General features: G+C 46.9%; 1 protein-coding gene across 3 annotated transcripts; it reads right to left on the reverse strand.

The window, feature by feature from the left end:
• Positions 1-247: 247 nt before the first annotated feature.
• Positions 248-16,233, reverse strand: LOC124015684 (non-receptor tyrosine-protein kinase TYK2-like). 3 transcript variants are annotated; one of them, XM_046331086.1, is made up of 25 exons: positions 16,079-16,233; positions 15,284-15,492; positions 10,399-10,522; positions 8,094-8,226; positions 7,756-7,919; positions 7,164-7,548; positions 6,851-7,036; positions 6,431-6,588; positions 6,137-6,254; positions 5,816-5,999; positions 5,547-5,665; positions 4,895-5,068; positions 4,536-4,623; positions 4,141-4,268; positions 3,780-3,915; positions 3,252-3,403; positions 2,979-3,129; positions 2,757-2,848; positions 2,405-2,597; positions 2,053-2,171; positions 1,633-1,805; positions 1,406-1,523; positions 1,143-1,253; positions 890-1,049; positions 248-560 (listed from the first exon to the last, which is right to left on the reverse strand). In XM_046331086.1, the coding sequence occupies exons 2-24, from the start codon at positions 15,465-15,467 to the stop codon at positions 909-911; spliced, it is 3,531 nt and encodes a 1,176-aa protein (XP_046187042.1). In that variant the 5' UTR covers positions 15,468-15,492; positions 16,079-16,233; the 3' UTR covers positions 248-560; positions 890-908. The 3 variants fall into 3 exon arrangements, with proteins under 3 accessions (XP_046187042.1, XP_046187041.1, XP_046187040.1); XM_046331085.1 differs by having other exon boundaries at positions 248-654; XM_046331084.1 differs by having other exon boundaries at positions 248-1,049.
• Positions 16,234-18,654: the final 2,421 nt, after the last annotated feature.

Here is an 18,654-nt window from a genome sequence, read left to right on the forward strand (position 1 = left end):
TTTAATTTTATTTAGGAAAAGCTCAACTAATAGGGAAATTATTTAGGCATAAAATCAAATTAGCTTTCGCCTCTAGGCACACTGGACCTTAGCATGTTTATCATACCACATCTGAGTAGAAAGTTTGCTCAAGTTGGCAAACAGAAGTGCTTTGCACTCAACTCTCCTTTTTTAAATAAATACACAATTGATCATTTACATTCGGTTAAAGTGTTACAAATGATGAACTAACAATTCACAACCTGGATTTTTTGGGGCTTTGGTCAAATTTATTAAAACACCGTCAAGGGATACAAATGCTTCATTTTCAACATTCGCCCACTCAAACATTTAATACATACAAACATAGGGAAAAACATGATATGATACAATAAAATCAGTAAATGTTTTATATTTACACCAATACAGAAATAAAGAGAAACGGTTGGTAATATACATGCCTCAATTGAAGTGTTATATTAATCATGTGAACATTATGAGTGACAAATCATGTGGAACGACAGCTCCTCTCCTCTTCTGGATAGTAAATATTTCATATGAATGGGATCCTCCAACTCGGGCTAAAATGTAGAACTTTATTGGATCAGTCATGGAACATGGACCCGGTTCTCCACCCGAGACAGCACTATAGCTGCCATTCAGGGAATTTCACACCTAAAAAAATAATATCTGTCACATCAAAATAAAACAAGTGCCATCACTAAGGGCTCAACTCTATATTAATGAATGGATGAGAATGACTAAAAACCTGAGTTCCTATTTATTAATACAAAGAGCAGTCTACTCCTTCAGAACAGACAGAGGGCACTGTGGTGCAGGGTGTGGTGTAGACTCTAGAGTAGACTTATGTAGCAAAGTGTTGAGGTATACAGGAGTAAGGCCAGCTGACCTGTGAAAAAGTAAGGTTCTCATTGGCTAATTTGGGCCAGCCGCACATTGGGTTGCCGTTCGTATGTCTTGCGAATCGCTTCGATGGACTCGATGAGGGATTTGAAAGATGGCCGTCTCGCGGGGTCAAAGTCCCAACAATGCTGCATCAACATGCGGACCTGTTCAAAACAAAGACAGGTTTGTTTCCCTAGGTGCATCTGGCTTACAGAAATAATGAAGACTGTGTGAGAGTGTTTAGCTGTATGCTTTACCTCGCTAGGACAGTCTCGGGGGCAGGGCAACCTATTGTGTTTCTCCAGCAGCTTGATCAGCACCATCACAGTCATCTGACCCTTCACTATACCCATCATCTGAAAGAACTTCTATTAAAAAAAACACACATACAAAACGCACACGTCACAATTAATACACTCAGCAAACCGCACAGACTGCATCACAATTATGTAAAGGGTTGGTGGCCTTGGATAAATGGATCATGCGGATTTAGACGGAGACAGAGGGTGTCTTTTCGTACCACTGGAGGGCTCTGACGATATTCACAGTGGGTCAGGACCTCATAGAGCGTCACGCCAAAGGACCAAATGTCTGACGAGAAGGAAAATTTGCTCTCCTTCAGACACTCAATTGCATACCTGTAAAATAAAGTCAAAGGTTACCGTAAGATACCTTTTAAAGCACACATCTGGACTCTAAATTAGCAGCGCAGAAGGGAAGTAATTGTTCAATGGCTCCAGGACTCACCAGAACACAGGACTGTCTCCATTCTCACGCACACGGTAGTAAACATCTCCCTCTGGGATGTATTTGGTAAGGCCAAAGTCCCCGATCTTCACCAGATGCTCATTCTCCACCAGTACGTTCCGGGCAGCCAAGTCCCGGTGGATGTATCGCTTCGAGTGCAGGTAATCCATCCCCTTAAAAAGGAAAAAAAGCCAAAAGAGCGGGAGGAGAGATGAGGGAGACCAAGGTGAAAGAGTAGCAGTTAGAGAAGAAAATAGAGTACTTTAATCTATTGTTGTATAAAACAATACTCCAATATTGGATAGCAAATCTTCAACTTGAACCTAAACAGTGTACCTGCTACAGAACTAAACAGAACCCTAGAAGGAATCTAGATTACATATATCTTTATATTACCCCCCAGTGCAGTGCTCATCTCACCTGGCAGATCTGCTGTGCAAAGAGGAGGCTGTGAGCCACGCCCAGGCGGTGTTTGGCTAGGTACTCTCTGAGGCTGCCCAGAGGAAGGAACTCCATAATCAGCTGCACAGTCTGCCCTCCTGTGGAGACAACGAAACAGGCATTTACAGCAGTCACTCATACATACAGACGCTACCCTACACATGTAAATGTGAACAGATGCTGGAAACCACCCACACATGAACATGTCACCTGTAGGAAGGAGCCAAGCAAGAAATGTAATAAACAAGCATCGTATGAAAATGAGACTGCCAGTCATATACAGCAGGTGGATGACAGACAGGTGAGCTTGACTGAATCACATGCCACTCACCCAGCTCAGAGCAGCAGCCCTTGTACTTGACTATGTTGCTGTGGTAAAGAGACTTGAGGATCTCAATCTCCTTCATCCAGCCTTCACGGAGATGGCTGCCTCCCTCATGCTTCAGGGCCTTCACTGCTACATAGTCCCCTGTCCCGTCGTTGGCTGGGTCATACACATAGAGAATCACCTTCCCAAAGTGACCCTGGAGACAAAGGGAGAGAGCACAAAGAATTCTCTCAGTTAGAGGGAGGCCAGGGAATAATGTTTTACATAACGCCAGTAGATCACAAAGCACAACAGAAGATCAAGAGCACAGAGGGGTTTATAAGAGTCATGTTGTCCTGCGGAGAAATTAACTCACCTCTCCTAAGTCCCGGATCTTTTTCAAGTAGCGTTTGAGGAAAACGTTGGGGTCAGCGTCCGGGAGAGACTCCAGGGGGGATATGTCAGGATCTGATCAGAAATCAGGAGAGCAACATTAAAGCAACACTAATCAATAACGAAACTGTGGTCAATCTAAATGCTAGAAGAGGAAACGGAGAAAAACAGACTGTGATTCAAATGATAAAAGGAGAGGACATACTCTTGATCTGTAGTTCAGTGAGGTCTCGAAGCACAGTGCGGAAGGACGGCCTCTCCCGGGGTTCGTAGGTCAAACACATGCTAATGAAGCTGGCCAGTTCCTGCGACGAGGGCTCGGTGAGGCGACTCCGCGTCTCGTAGAAACGCTCTTTCTGTTGGCAGGAGAGAGGTCAGGGGTCAGTATGAATCACAGGCATGGTAAGAGGATGGCAGATAATGAGTTATGATTAGAGGGAGGAGAATTGAAGGACAGTGACAATAGGGCTGTAGGTACCTCAGTGAGCGTGCTGCCACTCATGGGCAAATCTCCATTGTTGCAGATCTCCAGCAGTGTGGCTCCAAAGCTCCACTGGTCGGCAGCGCTGCTGAATGGGGCACCGCTTGGCACACACTCCGGGGCGATCCATGGGATTCGCTCGACACGCTCTGTAGGGCATTGAGACAGTCTAAGTCAGACCAGGCTATATAATACCACTACATTCAGTAGGTTCATGAATCACATGGTCTCACAACACAAACTAAATAACCTCTAAAGCCTTCCTGCTAAGTGTCAATATGATGGCAAGTGCAAGACAACCAGGAAGTGGGCCGCACAGCAACCAGGAAGTGGTTTGCACAGGGCTTCTTGTGACTCAATCTGATCTAAAAGAATGAAGACCAAGAAAAACCACCAGAGACTAAAATTGAGGGTTGACAAAATAACTCACTGTAGAGAGATTCTATGTATCATGTAGTGGGTGTTGCCCAACATGGAAGTGGTCTGGTAGGAACTAACTGTTTTATTGTTCAAGTAGGAACTAACCTTCTCTGGACAGCACGTTGAGGGCAATGCCTGGGTCGCTCAGCTTGACGAAGGGAAAGGTGCCCTCCTCCAGACCACGGCGAGCCACCAGAATGTTTTTGGCACAGACGTTACCATGTACCAGTTGTTTAGTCTCCTGTAGTAACCAGGTGGTATAGGTAACAACATAAAGTACATTCAGGACACTCAATAGTGGGAGATGAGGGTTGGCAATACATTAATTATGGACACAAGGATTTAGAGTTTGAAACGGGACTATCACAGAGGACAGGAGATCAACATCCTAAAAGATAATTGTTTCATACAATGAGTGAGGAGTAATCTTAGTTTGTTGTGATGTGAGGGTATCAGGCTGACTTACGAGGTAGCTCAGGGCACTGGCCAGCTGTTTGGCTACAGTAAATTTCCACTGAGGGGTGACCAGCGCCCTTTCCCTTCGCAGGAATACATCCAGAGGCCCAAACTCCACAAACTCCTCCACCATGATGTCTGCAGACAGGTCAAATACAAGGATTATTATCTAGGATCACACCACTTACTGTTAGAGATGACCGACACTTCACTGTATTGAGTCTAATTTAAAGGCTACAGTTTGGCTGGGAGTCAGGCTTGTGGTTGTACTGTACACCAGTCCTGTTGCCTAGTAATTCAAACAACCAATACAATTAACCTTCTGGGAGGGAAGTGTCAGTGCTGAAGAAGGAAGTTGCACAGCTGAATGAGGAAGTGAGGTTGAGTAGTGCCATGGTGACTTACTCTCAGATCCTTTGACAGACACTCCGTGCACAAAGACCAGGTGACTGTGAGATACTTGGCTCATCAGACTGGCTGTTTCGAAGAACGCCTACGAGAGGACAGGAAAGAGGAAGGATTATCAGGACATTGTAAACAAAGGTTCACATTTAACAGAGTCTACCGTGAAAACGGTAGCTTCGAACCAACAAGGTAACCGTCGTGTGATTGAGGCAAACTGGGTTGGAACCTGGGATGGTGTTATCGCACAGAGCTAAAGTCCAGGCATTATCACACCGAGCCAGTGTTCAGGTCACAGGTAAGGTTACTCATCACGCAATCAATTCCTGTAAGAGGATAATGATACATTAATGGTAACTCACTAACGCTATGTCCTTGTGGCTCTGGTCCAAGATCTTAAGAACCACTCGGATCTCTTTGCGATCAGTAAGATTGTTGTTCCACTTGTCCTCCTCATCCTCCTCCTCGACTCCACCCCACACCAACAGACTGCCAGAGTAGATGTTGGTCCTGGTCCCACGGCCCAGATGCTGCTCCTAAGCACAGGGACAACAAGACATACAGCCATTTTAGAAGTACTTGGGTACAAACCGGACAAAGATAGAGAAGAGCATCAGTGTTCAGTAGGGAAATATGTATTGGAATTTAGTGAAACTGGGAGGTACTGTTGCAAAGGTGTGTCCTACTGAAAATAACCCAGGTGAAACATACACAAAGAAGGGCGCTGACAGAGAGATATATAGAAGAGAATCAAATCAAATGGATTTATATAGCCCTTCGTACATCAGCTGATATCTCAAAGTGCTGTACAGAAACCCAGCCTAAAACCCCAAACAGAGAAACCTAGAGAGGAACCATGCTATGAGGGGTGGCCAGTCCTCTTCTGGCTGTGCCGGGTGGAGATTACAACAGAACATGGCCAAGATGTTCAAATGTTCATAAATGACCAGCATGGTCAAATAATAATAATCACAGTAGTTGTCGAGGGTGCAGCAAGAATGCCCTCTCTCTCACCTGGGTGATCTCCTTGTCTTTGATCTGATGGAACCTCAGCTGAGTCAGACAGAGGGCCACAGAGTCAGGCTGAACACACTGGTCCGCACCCTGCCTCATCACCAAGAGGTTGGACAGTTCTGCAGCACACAAACACTCATTTAAATACAGTATAGGAAAACATGGACACACAACACATCCTTAGAGAATAACATCTCTGTACATATGTTGAGCTGTGGTATGTTAGGGGCAGAACAACACCAATGCACATCTATGAAAAACACACTAACCTGCAGGTCGGGGTTGGCAGCATTTCTTCACAGTGAAATTGTCCGTGCCAGACTTGAGCACAAAGGTCTTGAGGCTGTCGGTGAGCTCCTTGACACTGCAGAACTCCCGGTCCCAGCCTTCCAGAGAAAACACTGAACCACTATGCAGGATCCTGAACTGCTTGTGGATTGCAGCTTGTCCATTCTATAGGAAGCCAGCAAAGACACACACATGCATCCAAATATATAACTACTAATGACATTGTATTGCTTTTCACATTTTCAGACTCTACATTTTCCATGTGCCTCGTCCTTCAGGGCTTGGCGCGGAGGCGCGTTTACCTGACTCTTGTTTAGAACAGCTAATATGATGCGGTGGTAGTCGAGGACGCTCCAGCGCACAAGAAAGGCTCCCTCTTCAACTGCTTCCTTCCTCAGTCTCTGCAGCACAAAGTCATCACTGAAAAAGACAGTCAGAATTGTAGTGGGAGCCAGGGCAGTGTGTGTGTGTGTGTGTGTGTGTGTGTGTGTGTGTGTGTGTGTGTGTGTGTGTGTGTGTGTGTGTGTGTGTGTGTGTGTGTGTGTGTGTGTGTGTGTGTGTGTGTGTGTGTGTGTGTGTGTGTGTGTGTTACTCACTTCATTGGTCCATGGAGACCATTGGTGGCACTGAGCACTACTCTGGGCGGAGCCACCTCGTGACACAGGTAGTGGTGTGCGTCTGCAGTAAGCCGGAAGTACCCGTCCAGCAGGGAGACGAAAGACAGAGCCTCAAGGCTGGAATTCATTTGAACCTCCTGCACACATAAACATATCATCCTCAGACAACACCACCTACACACATTTCAGTCAGATACTCCGCGTCCGTACAGACATCATATAGTAAGATGCAACTTCACACACAAACTTAACTTGAGATCTGCACACTTGACTTAGGTTTTTGCATAAATCATGCAATGTTGTCAATGGGGGATTTGCACAAAACATGGAGCTACGTGTGTGTATCTCAAGATAAGTTTGGGGCCCAACAGAAAGCAGTTGAGAGGCAGGTGCTCGAACCATAGAGAAGTTGTCCTGTTTAATGATGCTGACGTTGGCTCCAGTGATGGTGATGTGGGAGATTTCCGGGAAGTCGCAGAAAGACGTCCATGTGTCAGAGGATTTAGGTTCTTGCTGGAGGGGTGATTGCTTCACACTTTTCCGATTCCCTAAGTAATCGTTCCCAAAGTAACTGTTGGCCTGGGCCTAGAATGGATAGACACAACTTACAGAGCATCCCACAGAAGGCACACTACGCGAAACACACAAAGGCAACTCACAGTTCTAACTAGCAGTCAAAGAGCCTGATAAACATCCAATGGGACAGAAATACCTTCTGCACTGTGATCTTCCTCCACTGAATCCCCTTGGTACCAGACACCATGACCTCATGCATGATCTGAGGGCCAAAGTTCTCAGGGTCAGAGGCCCCGTGGGCGTGGCTGGTGTTGAGGTAGGAGCCGCTCCCGTCGCCCCCGTCCTTCCTCAGCTCCAGTTGGGCCGCGAGGAAGGTCTCGGTACCGAAGCGGGGGGCTAGGTGCTCCAGAGTAGACAGGTATTTATACATGACCTCCTGGGAGCCCAGGCGTCCTAAGTCCACAGTGTGCTCCTGGAAGGTCCTCACGAAGTCAGCAAACACACGCCGGATACGGATCTTGGTCAGGAAGTTGTCCCTCGCTATATGTTTGGAGAAGGATCTCGGAATGCAGCGCAGGAAGCTACAGTATGGCAAGGGGAATATGGAAGTCAATCAAAACATTACGGCTGCGTTTGTAAAGGCACTAGTTTCCCTCTATAATGCACTAGTTTTGATAGTGAGTGAATAAGGTGCCATTTTCAACACAGCCTCAGACTATAGTAATGTCTGAAACCTTGTCAAAGCCCTTCCTAAACAATGCACCCATCCCCTCTGACTCATGGCTTACCTGACAGACTTGGCCACTTCCTGTAGCGTGCAGCCTGAGCACAGGGCCTGGTGAGAGAGGTGCAGCACAGCCATCCCCAGACTCTCATTCTTAAAGCGACTCAACTCTTCTTTTCCTTGAGCATCCTCCATCGGCGTGATGTCATTCACAAAATCAAACTTTGCCTAAGAGAAACAAAAGGGAAATGAGTTTTTTCACAATATGAAAATGTCTGTGTGACACAGGAATATTATGTTAATGCACACTTCCACAGGAATATTATGTTAATGCACACTTCCACAGGAATATATGAATACAAACACATTTTGGATAAAAACACACCTCTTTCTGAAACTCACCTGGCAGAAGAGGTATTCCAGGGAGGTCATTTCTAGTAGAGGTGAGCCCTCGTGCTCTGTCCCTGACCGTGGGGCATGTCGCGACACTGACGGCTCCTTCTCACTCAACCCATGCCAATTCCGAAAGTAAAACCTGGGAACAGAAAGAGAAAATTCCCTATATAAATATGCCTGTACATAAAAGCATACAGTGCATAATCTCTCTCTCACACACACACACACCACACACACATTGTGTTAGGTTAGATTACTCGTTGGTTATTACTGCACTGTCGGACCTAGAAGCATTTTGCTACACTCGCATTAACATCTGCTAACCATATGTATGTGACAAATAAAATTTGATTTGACACACACTATAAAAACAGTTGGCTGGTATGCCCTCGCCCTTCTGAGCAGTCAGCTGTGAATGCCCTCACCTGCTAGTACAATTATGCTGACTGGGATTTGGGTTCTGACCTTCCACAGGGTGTCGGTACAGAACAATGCTGATGCTTCTCTGGGTTCTGATGCCCCACAGGAAGTCCGCTCAGAACGATGCTGATGCTTCTCTGGGTTCTGATGCTCCGCAGGATGTCCGCTCAGAACAATGCTGATGCTTCTCTGGGTTCTGATGCTCCGCAGGATGTCCGCTCAGAACAATGCTGATGCTTCTCTGGGTTCTGATGCTCCGCAGGATGTCCGCTCAGAACAATGCTGATGCTTCTCTGGGTTCTGATGCTCCGCAGGATGTCCGCTCAGAACAATGCTGATGCTTCTCTGGGTTCTGATGCTCGCAGGATGTCCGCTCAGAACAATGCTGATGCTTCTCTGGGTTCTGATGCTCCGCAGGATGTCCGCTCAGAACAATGCTGATGCTTCTCTGGGTTCTGATGCTCCGCAGGATGTCCGCTCAGAACAATGCTGATGCTTCTCTGGGTTCTGATGCTCCGCAGGATGTCCTCTCAGAACAATGCTGATGCTTCTCTGGGTTCTGATGCTCCGCAGGATGTCCGCTCAGAACAATGCTGATGCTTCTCTGGGTTCTGATGCTCCGCAGGATGTCCGCTCAGAACAATGCTGATGCTTCTCTGGGTTCTGATGCTCCGCAGGATGTCCGCTCAGAACAATGCTGATGCTTCTCTGGGTTCTGATGCTCCGTCCGCTCAGAACAATGCTGATGCTTCTCTGGGTTCTGATGCTCCGCAGGATGTCCGCTCAGAACAATGCTGATGCTTCTTTGGGTTCTGATGCTCCGCAGGATGTCCGCTCAGAACAATGCTGATGCTTCTCTGGGTTCTGATGCTCCAAAGGATGTCCGCTCAGAACAATGCTGATGCTTCTCTGGGTTCTGACCTTCCACAGGATGTCCGGTCAGAATAATTTTGAGGTAGTCGGGTGTGCTATTTACAGATTGGCTGTGTACAGGTGCAGTGATCAGTAAGCTGATGCTTAAAGTTAGAGAGGGAGATATAAGACTCCAGCTTCAGAGATTTTTGCAATTCGTTCCAGTCATTGGCAGCAGGGAACTGGAAGGAAAGGCGGCCAAAGTAAGTGTTGGCTTTGGGGATGACCAGTGCAATATACCCGCTGGAGTGCGTGCTATGGGTGGGTGTTGCTATGGTGACCAGTGAGCTGAGATAAGGCGGGGCTTTACCTAGCAAAGACTTATAGATGACCTTGCGCCAGTGGGTTTGGCGATGGATATGTAGTGAGGGCCAGCCAACGAGAGCATACAGCATACATATACATATAGAGCATACATGTTCGCAGTGGTGGGTAGTATATGGGGCTTTGGTGATAAAACGGATGGCACTGTGATAGACTACATCCATCACAGAATGCTGATGCTTCTCTGGGTTCTGACTCTCCACAGGATGTCCGGTCAGAACAATGACGATGCTTCTCTTTTCAGGGTTTTAATTTCCTTTTCCTCTCTCTTCACACACTTCTGGTCATACAACATGAATCTTGACTGGGAGTGAATCTTGGTGGAATAGTACTCGTGTTACTCAGAATGATTTGTGATTATTTTGATGCACGCACCACATTCAGGTATTCTTGTTGCTGTCCACAATAAAAAAATTGACCTCAGAAATGTGCGTCTTCTTTCTTCGGACAAAGATAACACTCTGACCTGAGTGGGTGCAGTGTCCAGTTGCGCCTTTCTAAGAGCTCTGATTGGTTGGGAACGGCAGGGCTAACTAAGGTAGGCTGAACAGCCAAACTAACGGGACTCAAGGGAAAATGAAGGGAGTGTGATGGAAATCTAGGTAGAAAGGAGGGGACGGGGTGGCCTTTTTTAAACACCCACACACACACTAACCTCATGCGATAATGGAGTGTCAGGCTTGTCTGCTCTTCTGGGTTGAAGAAATGGTTGGGACTGTACCAACAGTGGGATTCAGGGTCATACAGGGAAAACAGGACATGGCACAGTGGAGTGATTCCTAGGGGGACAGATATATAGGTTAAGTACACCTTGGATACACCCTTTCAATGACATACAGTGCATTCGGAAAGTACACAGACCCCTTCACTTTTTCCACATTTTGTTACGGTACAGCTTTATTCTAAAGTGGATTAAATTTAAAAAATGTCATCAATCTACACACAAAACCCCATAATGACAAAGTGAAAATAGTTTTTTAAACCTTTTTGCAAATGTAAAAAGAAAAAAAAACGAATACCTTATTTACATAAGAATTCAGACCATTTGCTATGAGACTCGAAATTGAGCTCAGGTGCATCCTGTTTCCATTGATCATCTTTGATCAATTTTATACAACTTGATTAGAGTCCACCTGTGGTAAATTCAATTGATTGGACATGATTTGGAAATGCACACACCTGCCTATACAAGGTTGCACAGTTGACAGTGCACGTCAGAGCAAAAAACCAAGCCATGAGGTCAAAGGAATTGTACATAGAGCTCTGAGACAGGATTGTGTCAAGGCACAGATCTGGGGAAGGGTACCAAAACATTTCTGCAGCTTTGAAGGTTCCCAAGAACACAGTGGCCTCCATCATTCTTAAATGGAAGAAGTTTGGAAACAGGACTCTAGGACTCTTCCTCGAGCTGGCTGCCCAGCCAATCTGAGAAATCGGGGGAGTAGGGCATTGGTCAGGGAGGTGACCAAGAACCCGATGGTCACTCTGACAGAGCTCTAGAGTTCCTCTGTGGAGATGGGAGAAACTTCCAGAAGGACAACTCTCTCTGCAGCAATCCATCAATCAGGCCTTTGTGGTAGAGTGGCCAGATGGAAGCCACTCCTCAGTAGAAGGCACATGAAATCCTGCTTGGAGTTTGCCAAAAGACACCTAAAGACTCTCAGACAATGAGAAACCAGATCCTCTGGTCTGATGAAACCAAGATTGAACTCTTTGGCCTGAATGCCAAGCATCGCGTTTGGAAGAAACCTGGCACCCTCCCTACGGTGAAGCATGGTGGTGGCAGCATTATGCTGTAGGGATGTTCTTCAGCAGTAGGGACTGGGAGACTAGTCAGGATCAAAGGAAAGATGAACGGAGCAAAGTACATTGTTGATGAAAACCTGCTCCAGAGCACTCAGGACCTCAGACTGGGGCAAAGGTTCACCTTCCAACAGGACAACGACTAAGCACACAGCCAAGACAATGCAAGAGTAACTTCCAGGTCTCCGGTAGCCTCTGGAACTGCCAATCTGCGGTCAACAAGGCAGAGTTCATCTCAGCCCATGCCTCCCTCCAGTCCCTCGACTTCTTGGCCCTGACGGAAACATGGATCACCACAGACAACACTGCTACTCCTACTGCTCTCTCTTCGTCCGCCCACGTGTTCTCGCACACCCCGAGAGCGTCTGGTCAGCGGGGTGGTGGCACCGGGATCCTCATCTCTCCCAAGTGGTCATTCTCTCTTTCTCCCCCTTACCCATCTGTCTATCGCCTCCTTTGAATTCCATGCTGTCACAGTTACTAGCCCTTTCAAGCTTAACATCCTTATCATTTATCGCCCTCCAGGTTCCCTCGGAGAGTTCATCAATGAGCTTGATGCCTTGATAAGCTCCTTTCCTGAGGACGGCTCACCTCTCACAGTTCTGGGCGACTTTAACCTCCCCACGTCTACCTTTGACTCTTTCCTCTCTGCCTCCTTCTTTCCACTCCTCTCCTCTTTTGACCTCACCCTCTCACCTTCCCCCTACTCACAAGGCAGGCAATACGCTCGACCTCATCTTTACTAGATGCTGTTCTTCCACTAACCTCATTGCAACTCCCCTCCAAGTCTCAGACCACTGCCTTGTATCCTTTTCCCTCTCGCTCTCATCCAACACCTCCCACACTGCCCCTACTCGGATGGTATCGCGCCGTCCCAACCTTCGCTCTCTCTCCCCCGCTACTCTCTCCTCTTCCATCCTATCATCTCTTCCCTCCGCTCAAACCTTCTCCCACCTATCTCCTGATTCTGCCTCCTCAACCCTCCTCTCCTCCCTCTCTGCATCCCTTGACTCTCTATGTCCCCTATCCTCCAGGCCGGCTCGGTCCTCCCCTCCCGCTCCGTGGCTCGATGACTCATTGCGAGCTCACAGAACAGGGCTCCGGGCAGCCGAGCGGAAATGGAGGAAAACTCGCCTCCCTGCGGACCTGGCATCCTTTCACTCCCTCCTCTCTACATTTTCCTCCTCTGTCTCTGCTGCTAAAGCCACTTTCTACCACGCTAAATTCCAAGCTTCTGCCTCCAACCCTAGGAAGCTCTTTGCCACCTTCTCCTCCCTCCTGAATCCTCCGCCCCCTCCCCCCTCCTCCCTCTCTGCAGATGACTTCGTCAACCATTTTGAAAAGAAGGTCGACGACATCCGATCCTCGTTTGCTAAGTCAAACGACACCGCTGGTTCTGCTCACACTGCCCTACCCTGTGCTCTGACCTCTTTCTCCCCTCTCTCTCCAGATGAAATCTCGCGTCTTGTGACGGCCGGCCGCCCAACAACCTGCCCGCTCGACCCTATCCCCTCCTCTCTTCTCCAGACCATTTCCGGAGACCTTCTCCCTTACCTCACCTCGCTCATCAACTCATCCCTGACCGTTGGCTACGTCCCTTCCGTCTTCAAGAGAGCGAGAGTTGCACCCCTTCTGAAAAAACCTACACTCGATCCCTCCGATGTCAACAATTACAGACCAGTATCCCTTCTTTCTTTTCTCTCCAAAACTCTTGAACGTGCCGTCCTTGGCCAGCTCTCCCGCTATCTCTCTCTGAATGACCTTCTTGATCCAAATCAGTCAGGTTTCAAGACTAGTCACTCAACTGAGACTGCTCTCCTCTGTATCACGGAGCGCTCCGCACTGCTAAAGCTAACTCTCTCTCCTCTGCTCTCATCCTTCTAGATCTATCGGCTGCCTTCGATACTGTGAACCATCAGATCCTCCTCTCCACCCTCTCCGAGTTGGGCATCTCCGGCGCGGCCCACGCTTGGATTGCGTCCTACCTGACAGGTCGCTCCTACCAGGTGGCGTGGCGAGAATCTGTCTCCTCACCACGCGCTCTCACCACTGGTGTCCCCCAGGGCTCTGTTCTTGGCCCTCTCCTATTCTCGCTATACACCAAGTCACTTGGCTCTGTCATAACCTCACATGGTCTCTCTTATCATTGCTATGCAGACGACACACAATTAATCTTCTCCTTTCCTCCTTCTGATGACCAGGTGGCGAATCGCATCTCTGCATGTCTGGCAGACATATCAGTGTGGATGACGGATCACCACCTCAAGCTGAACCTCGGCAAGACGGAGCTGCTCTTCCTCCCGGGAAGGACTGCCCGTTCCATGATCTCGCCATCACGGTTGACAACTCCATTGTGTCCTCCTCCCAGAGCGCCAAGAACCTTGGCGTGATCCTGGACAACACCCTGTCGTTCTCAACTAACATCAAGGCGGTGGCCCGTTCCTGTAGGTTCATGCTCTACAACATCCGCAGAGTACGACCCTGCCTCACACAGGAAGCGGCGCAGGTCCTAATCCAGGCACTTGTCATCTCCCGTCTGGATTACTGCAACTCGCTGTTGGCTGGGCTCCCTGCCTGTGCCATTAAACCCTTCAACTCATCCAGAACGCCGCAGCCCGTCTGGTGTTCAACCTTCCCAAGTTCTCTCACGTCACCCCGCTCCTCCGTTCTCTCCACTGGCTTCCAGTTGAAGCTCGCATCCGCTACAAGACCATGGTGCTTGCCTACGGAGCTGTGAGGGGAACGGCACCTCAGTACCTCCAGGCTCTGATCAGGCCCTACACCCAAACAAGGGCACTGCGTTCATCCACCTCTGGCCTGCTCGCCTCCCTACCACTGAGGAAGTACAGCTCCCGCTCAGCCCAGTCAAAACTGTTCGCTGCCCTGGCCCCCAATGGTGGAACAAACTCCCTCACGACGCCAGGACAGCGGAGTCAATCACCACCTTCCGGAGACACCTGAAACCCCACCTCTTTAAGGAATACCTAGGATAGGTTAAGTAATCCCTCTCACCCCACCCCCCCTAAGTTTTAGATGCACTATTGTTAAGTGACTGTCCCACTGGATGTCATAAGGTGATTGCACCAATTTGTAAGTCGCTCTGGATAAGAGCGTCTGCTAAATGACTTAAATGTAAATGTAAATGTAAGTCTCTGAATGTCCCGATTGAACATCTCTGGAGAGACTTGAAAATAGCTGTTGAGCGACGCTCCCCATCCAACCTGACAGAGCTTGAGAGGATCTACAGAGAAGAATGGGAGAAACTCCCCCGATACTGGTGTGCCATGCTTGTAGCATCATACCCAAGAAGACCGAGGCTGTAATTGCTGCCAAAGGTGCTTCAACACCGTACTGAGTAAAGGGTCTGAATACTTATGTAAATGTGATATTTCAGTTGTTTTTTTATACATTTACAAGCATTTCTAAAAACCTGTTTTTGCTTAATCATTATGGGGTAGTGTGTGTAGATTTATGAAGAAAATAAACAATTTAATCCATTTTAGAATAAGGCTGTAACGTAACAAAATGTGGAAATAGGGAAGGGGTCTGAATACTTTCCGAATGCACTGTAAAACCCAGATGCCTGGAGTCATCAACTCAAACACACCCTTGCGTGCCAGGCTGCCAATGTCCTCCAACAACAGAACACCCCACAGCTAACCTGAATGCCCTAAATTATTGCTCAATCAAAATATTGTTTCTGTTTCATTAAAACAATAAATGGCACTTGTTCTTACCCACAGTCTGTGCTGCAGAGATTGAAAGCTCCTCGGCTGTCACTTTGCCCTCTGTGTGGGTCAGATAGCGCTCCCCTCCCTTGGTCCAAAACAGATAGACATGGACGCCTGGTCCTTGAGGAGGCTCACGCTGGCCTGTGGATGACCCTGTCCTGGTACTCTTGGAGCGGCCACTTCGAAACATTATGGACCAGGCTGAGTCACTACACCTGTCACAGGGAGGAAGTAAGAGAAAAGTATTTCCCTGTAATCAATTACATAGTAACAAATCCAGATAACAATTAAGGACATGCGTTTTATACTTTATAGGTGGGTTTTTGTTAATATCAACGACAAAAATATACTCAAATACAATGTAAGCCTTATTGTAGCAAGTAATCACATCTGGATCAAATAGATTTGTTACCATGTAATTGTTCAGCATTATTACCATGTTCTGAGAACTCGCGATATGATCCAATATTTTCTAGTAAGGCCTTCCGGGTATTGCACATGAATATCAGTAAAGACGAACATTTAACGATAACATGACACGAAAATCCGGATTTAATTTATCCAATGTTCCTACATTTTCAAATATATATTCTCACCAATACATTAATCACTTCGTCATCGACCTGATTGCTCACGGAGATGGTGGAATATAGCCTACTGTGTACTGTAAACAATTGTAAACCAGAGGCATAAAGCCCACTTCCTATAATACTGATATAGTATGCTTTATCCGCCAATGCTGGAATAAACCCGGGTATTTGTAAATTGTATTGCACATTTGTCAAACTACAGGTTTCTTACCATTTAGTTGCGTCCCTAAAACGTGTAGTTAGAAAATCCAATGCAGGTTGAACCGAAGTCCACTCTTATGATTTCCTAAAGCGTGTTTCCCCTACTCCTACGCATTCCCGTGAAGCGCACAGATCGAGAAGTCAGCTGCAAGACGAGAACACCGAAAGACACTTTTGGCCACTCCCCTTGAACCAGCTGTACTACAGTAGGCTTGTGGGATAGCTCAAATCAAATCGTATTTGCGTCGAATACAACAGTTGTAGACCTTATTGTGAGATGCTTACTTACAAGCCCTTAACCAACATTGCAGTTCAAGAAATACACTACCGTTCAAAAGTTTGGGGTCACTTATGCATGTATCTGTTTTCCATGAAAACATACATGAAATGAGTTGCAAAATTAATAGGAAAAATAGTCAAGACGTTGACAAAGTTACAAATAATTATTTTTAATTGAAATAATAATTGTGTCCTTCAAACGGCTTTCATTAAAAAATCCTCCATTTGCAGCAATTACCGCTTTGCAGACGTTTGGCATTCTAGTTGAGGTAATCTGTTTGTTGAGATAATCTGAAGAGATTTCACCCCATGCTTCCTGAAGCATCTCCCACAAATTGAATTGGCTTGATGGGCACTTCCTACAGTACCATATGGCCAAGCTGCACCCACAACAGCTCAATAGGGTTGAGATCCGGTGACTGCTGGCCACTCCTTATAGACAAAATACCAACTGACTGCTTCTTCCCTAAATAGTTATTGCATAGTTTGGAGCTGTGCTTTGGGTCATTGTCCTGTTGTGTGAGGAAATTGGCTCCAATTAAGCGCCGTCCACAGGGTGGCACCCCCAGACCATCACATTGCCACCACCATGCTCAACAGATGGCGTCAAGTTCTTCTCCAGAATCTTTTCATTTTTTTCTGCATCTCACAAATGTTCTTCTTTGTGATCCAAACACCTCAAACTTAGATTTGTCTGTCCATCACCTTTTTCCAATCTTCCTCTGCCCAGTGTCTGTGTTTTTTTTTACCCATCTTAATCTTATATATTTTTTGGCTAGTCTGAGATATGGCTTTTTCGTTGCAACTCTGCCTAGAAGGCCAGCATCCCGGAGTCGCGTCTTCACTGTTGACGTTAAGACTGGTGTTTTGCGGGTACTAATTGAATGAAGCTGCCAGTTGAGGACTTGTGAGGCATCTGTTTCTCTAACCAGACTCTAATGTACTTGTCCTCTTGCTCAGTTGTGCACCAGGGCCTCCCACTCTATTCTGGTTAGAGTCAGTTTGCGCTGTTCTGTGAAGGGGGTAGTACATTTACATTTACATTTAAGTCATTTAGCAGACGCTCTTATCCAGAGCGCGTTGTATGAGATTTTCAGGTTCTTGGCAATTTCTCGCATGGAATAGCCTTAATTTCTCAGAACAAGAATAGACTGACGAGTTCCAGAATAAAGTTATTTGTTTCTGGCCATTTTGAGCCTGTAATCTAACCTATAAATGCTGATGCTTCAGATACTCAACTAGTCTAAAGAAGGACAGTTTTATTGCTTCTTTCACCAGGACAACCGTTTTCAGCTGTGCTAACATAATTGCAAAATGGTTTTCTAATGATCAATTAACCGTTTAAAATGATGCACTTGGATTAGCTAACACAACGTGCCATTGGAACAGAGCAGAGATGTTTGCTGATAATGGGCCTCTGTACGCCTATGTAAACTCAGCAAAAAAAGAAACGGCCCTTTTTCAGGACCCTGTCTTTCAAAGATAATTCGTAAAAATCCAAATAACTACACAGATATTCATTGTAAAGGGTGTAAACACTGTTTCCCATGCTTGTTCAATGAACCATAAACAATTAATGAACATGCACCTGTGGAACGGTCGTTAATGACACTAACAGCTTACAGACGGTAGGAAATTAAGGTCACAGATGAAAACGTAGGACACTAAATATGCCTTTCTACTGACTCTGAAAAACACCAAAGGAAAGATGCCCAGGGTCCCTGCTCATCTGCATGAACGTGCCTTAGGCATGCTGCAAGGAGGGATGATGACTGCAGATGTGGCCAGGGCAATAAATTGCAATGTCAGTACCTTGAGACGCCTAAGACCTACAGGGAGACAGGACGGATAGCTGATCGTCCTCGCAGTGGCAGAACACATGTAACAACACCTGCACAGGATCGGTACATCCGAACATCACACCTGCGGGACAGGTACAGGATGGCAACAACAACTGCCCGAGTTACACCAGGAACGCGCAATCCCTCCATCAGTGCTCAGACTGTCCGCAATAGGCTGAGAGAGGCTGGACTGAGGGCTTGTAGGCCTGTTGTAAGGCAGGTCCTCACCAGACATCACCGGCAACGTCGCCTATGGGCACAAACCCAGTCGCTGGACAAGACATGATTGGCAAAAAGTGCTCTTCACTGACGAGTTGCGTTTTTGGCTCATCAGAGGTGATGATCGGATTTGCGTTTATCGTCGAAGGAATGAACGTTACACGAGGCCTGTACTCTGGAGCAGGATTGATTTGGAGGTGGAGGGTCCATCATGGTCTGAGACGGTGTGTCACAGCATCATCGGACT

This window comes from Oncorhynchus gorbuscha, linkage group LG26 (genome assembly GCF_021184085.1).
Source record: "Oncorhynchus gorbuscha isolate QuinsamMale2020 ecotype Even-year linkage group LG26, OgorEven_v1.0, whole genome shotgun sequence".
Lineage (NCBI taxonomy): Eukaryota > Metazoa > Chordata > Actinopteri > Salmoniformes > Salmonidae > Oncorhynchus > Oncorhynchus gorbuscha.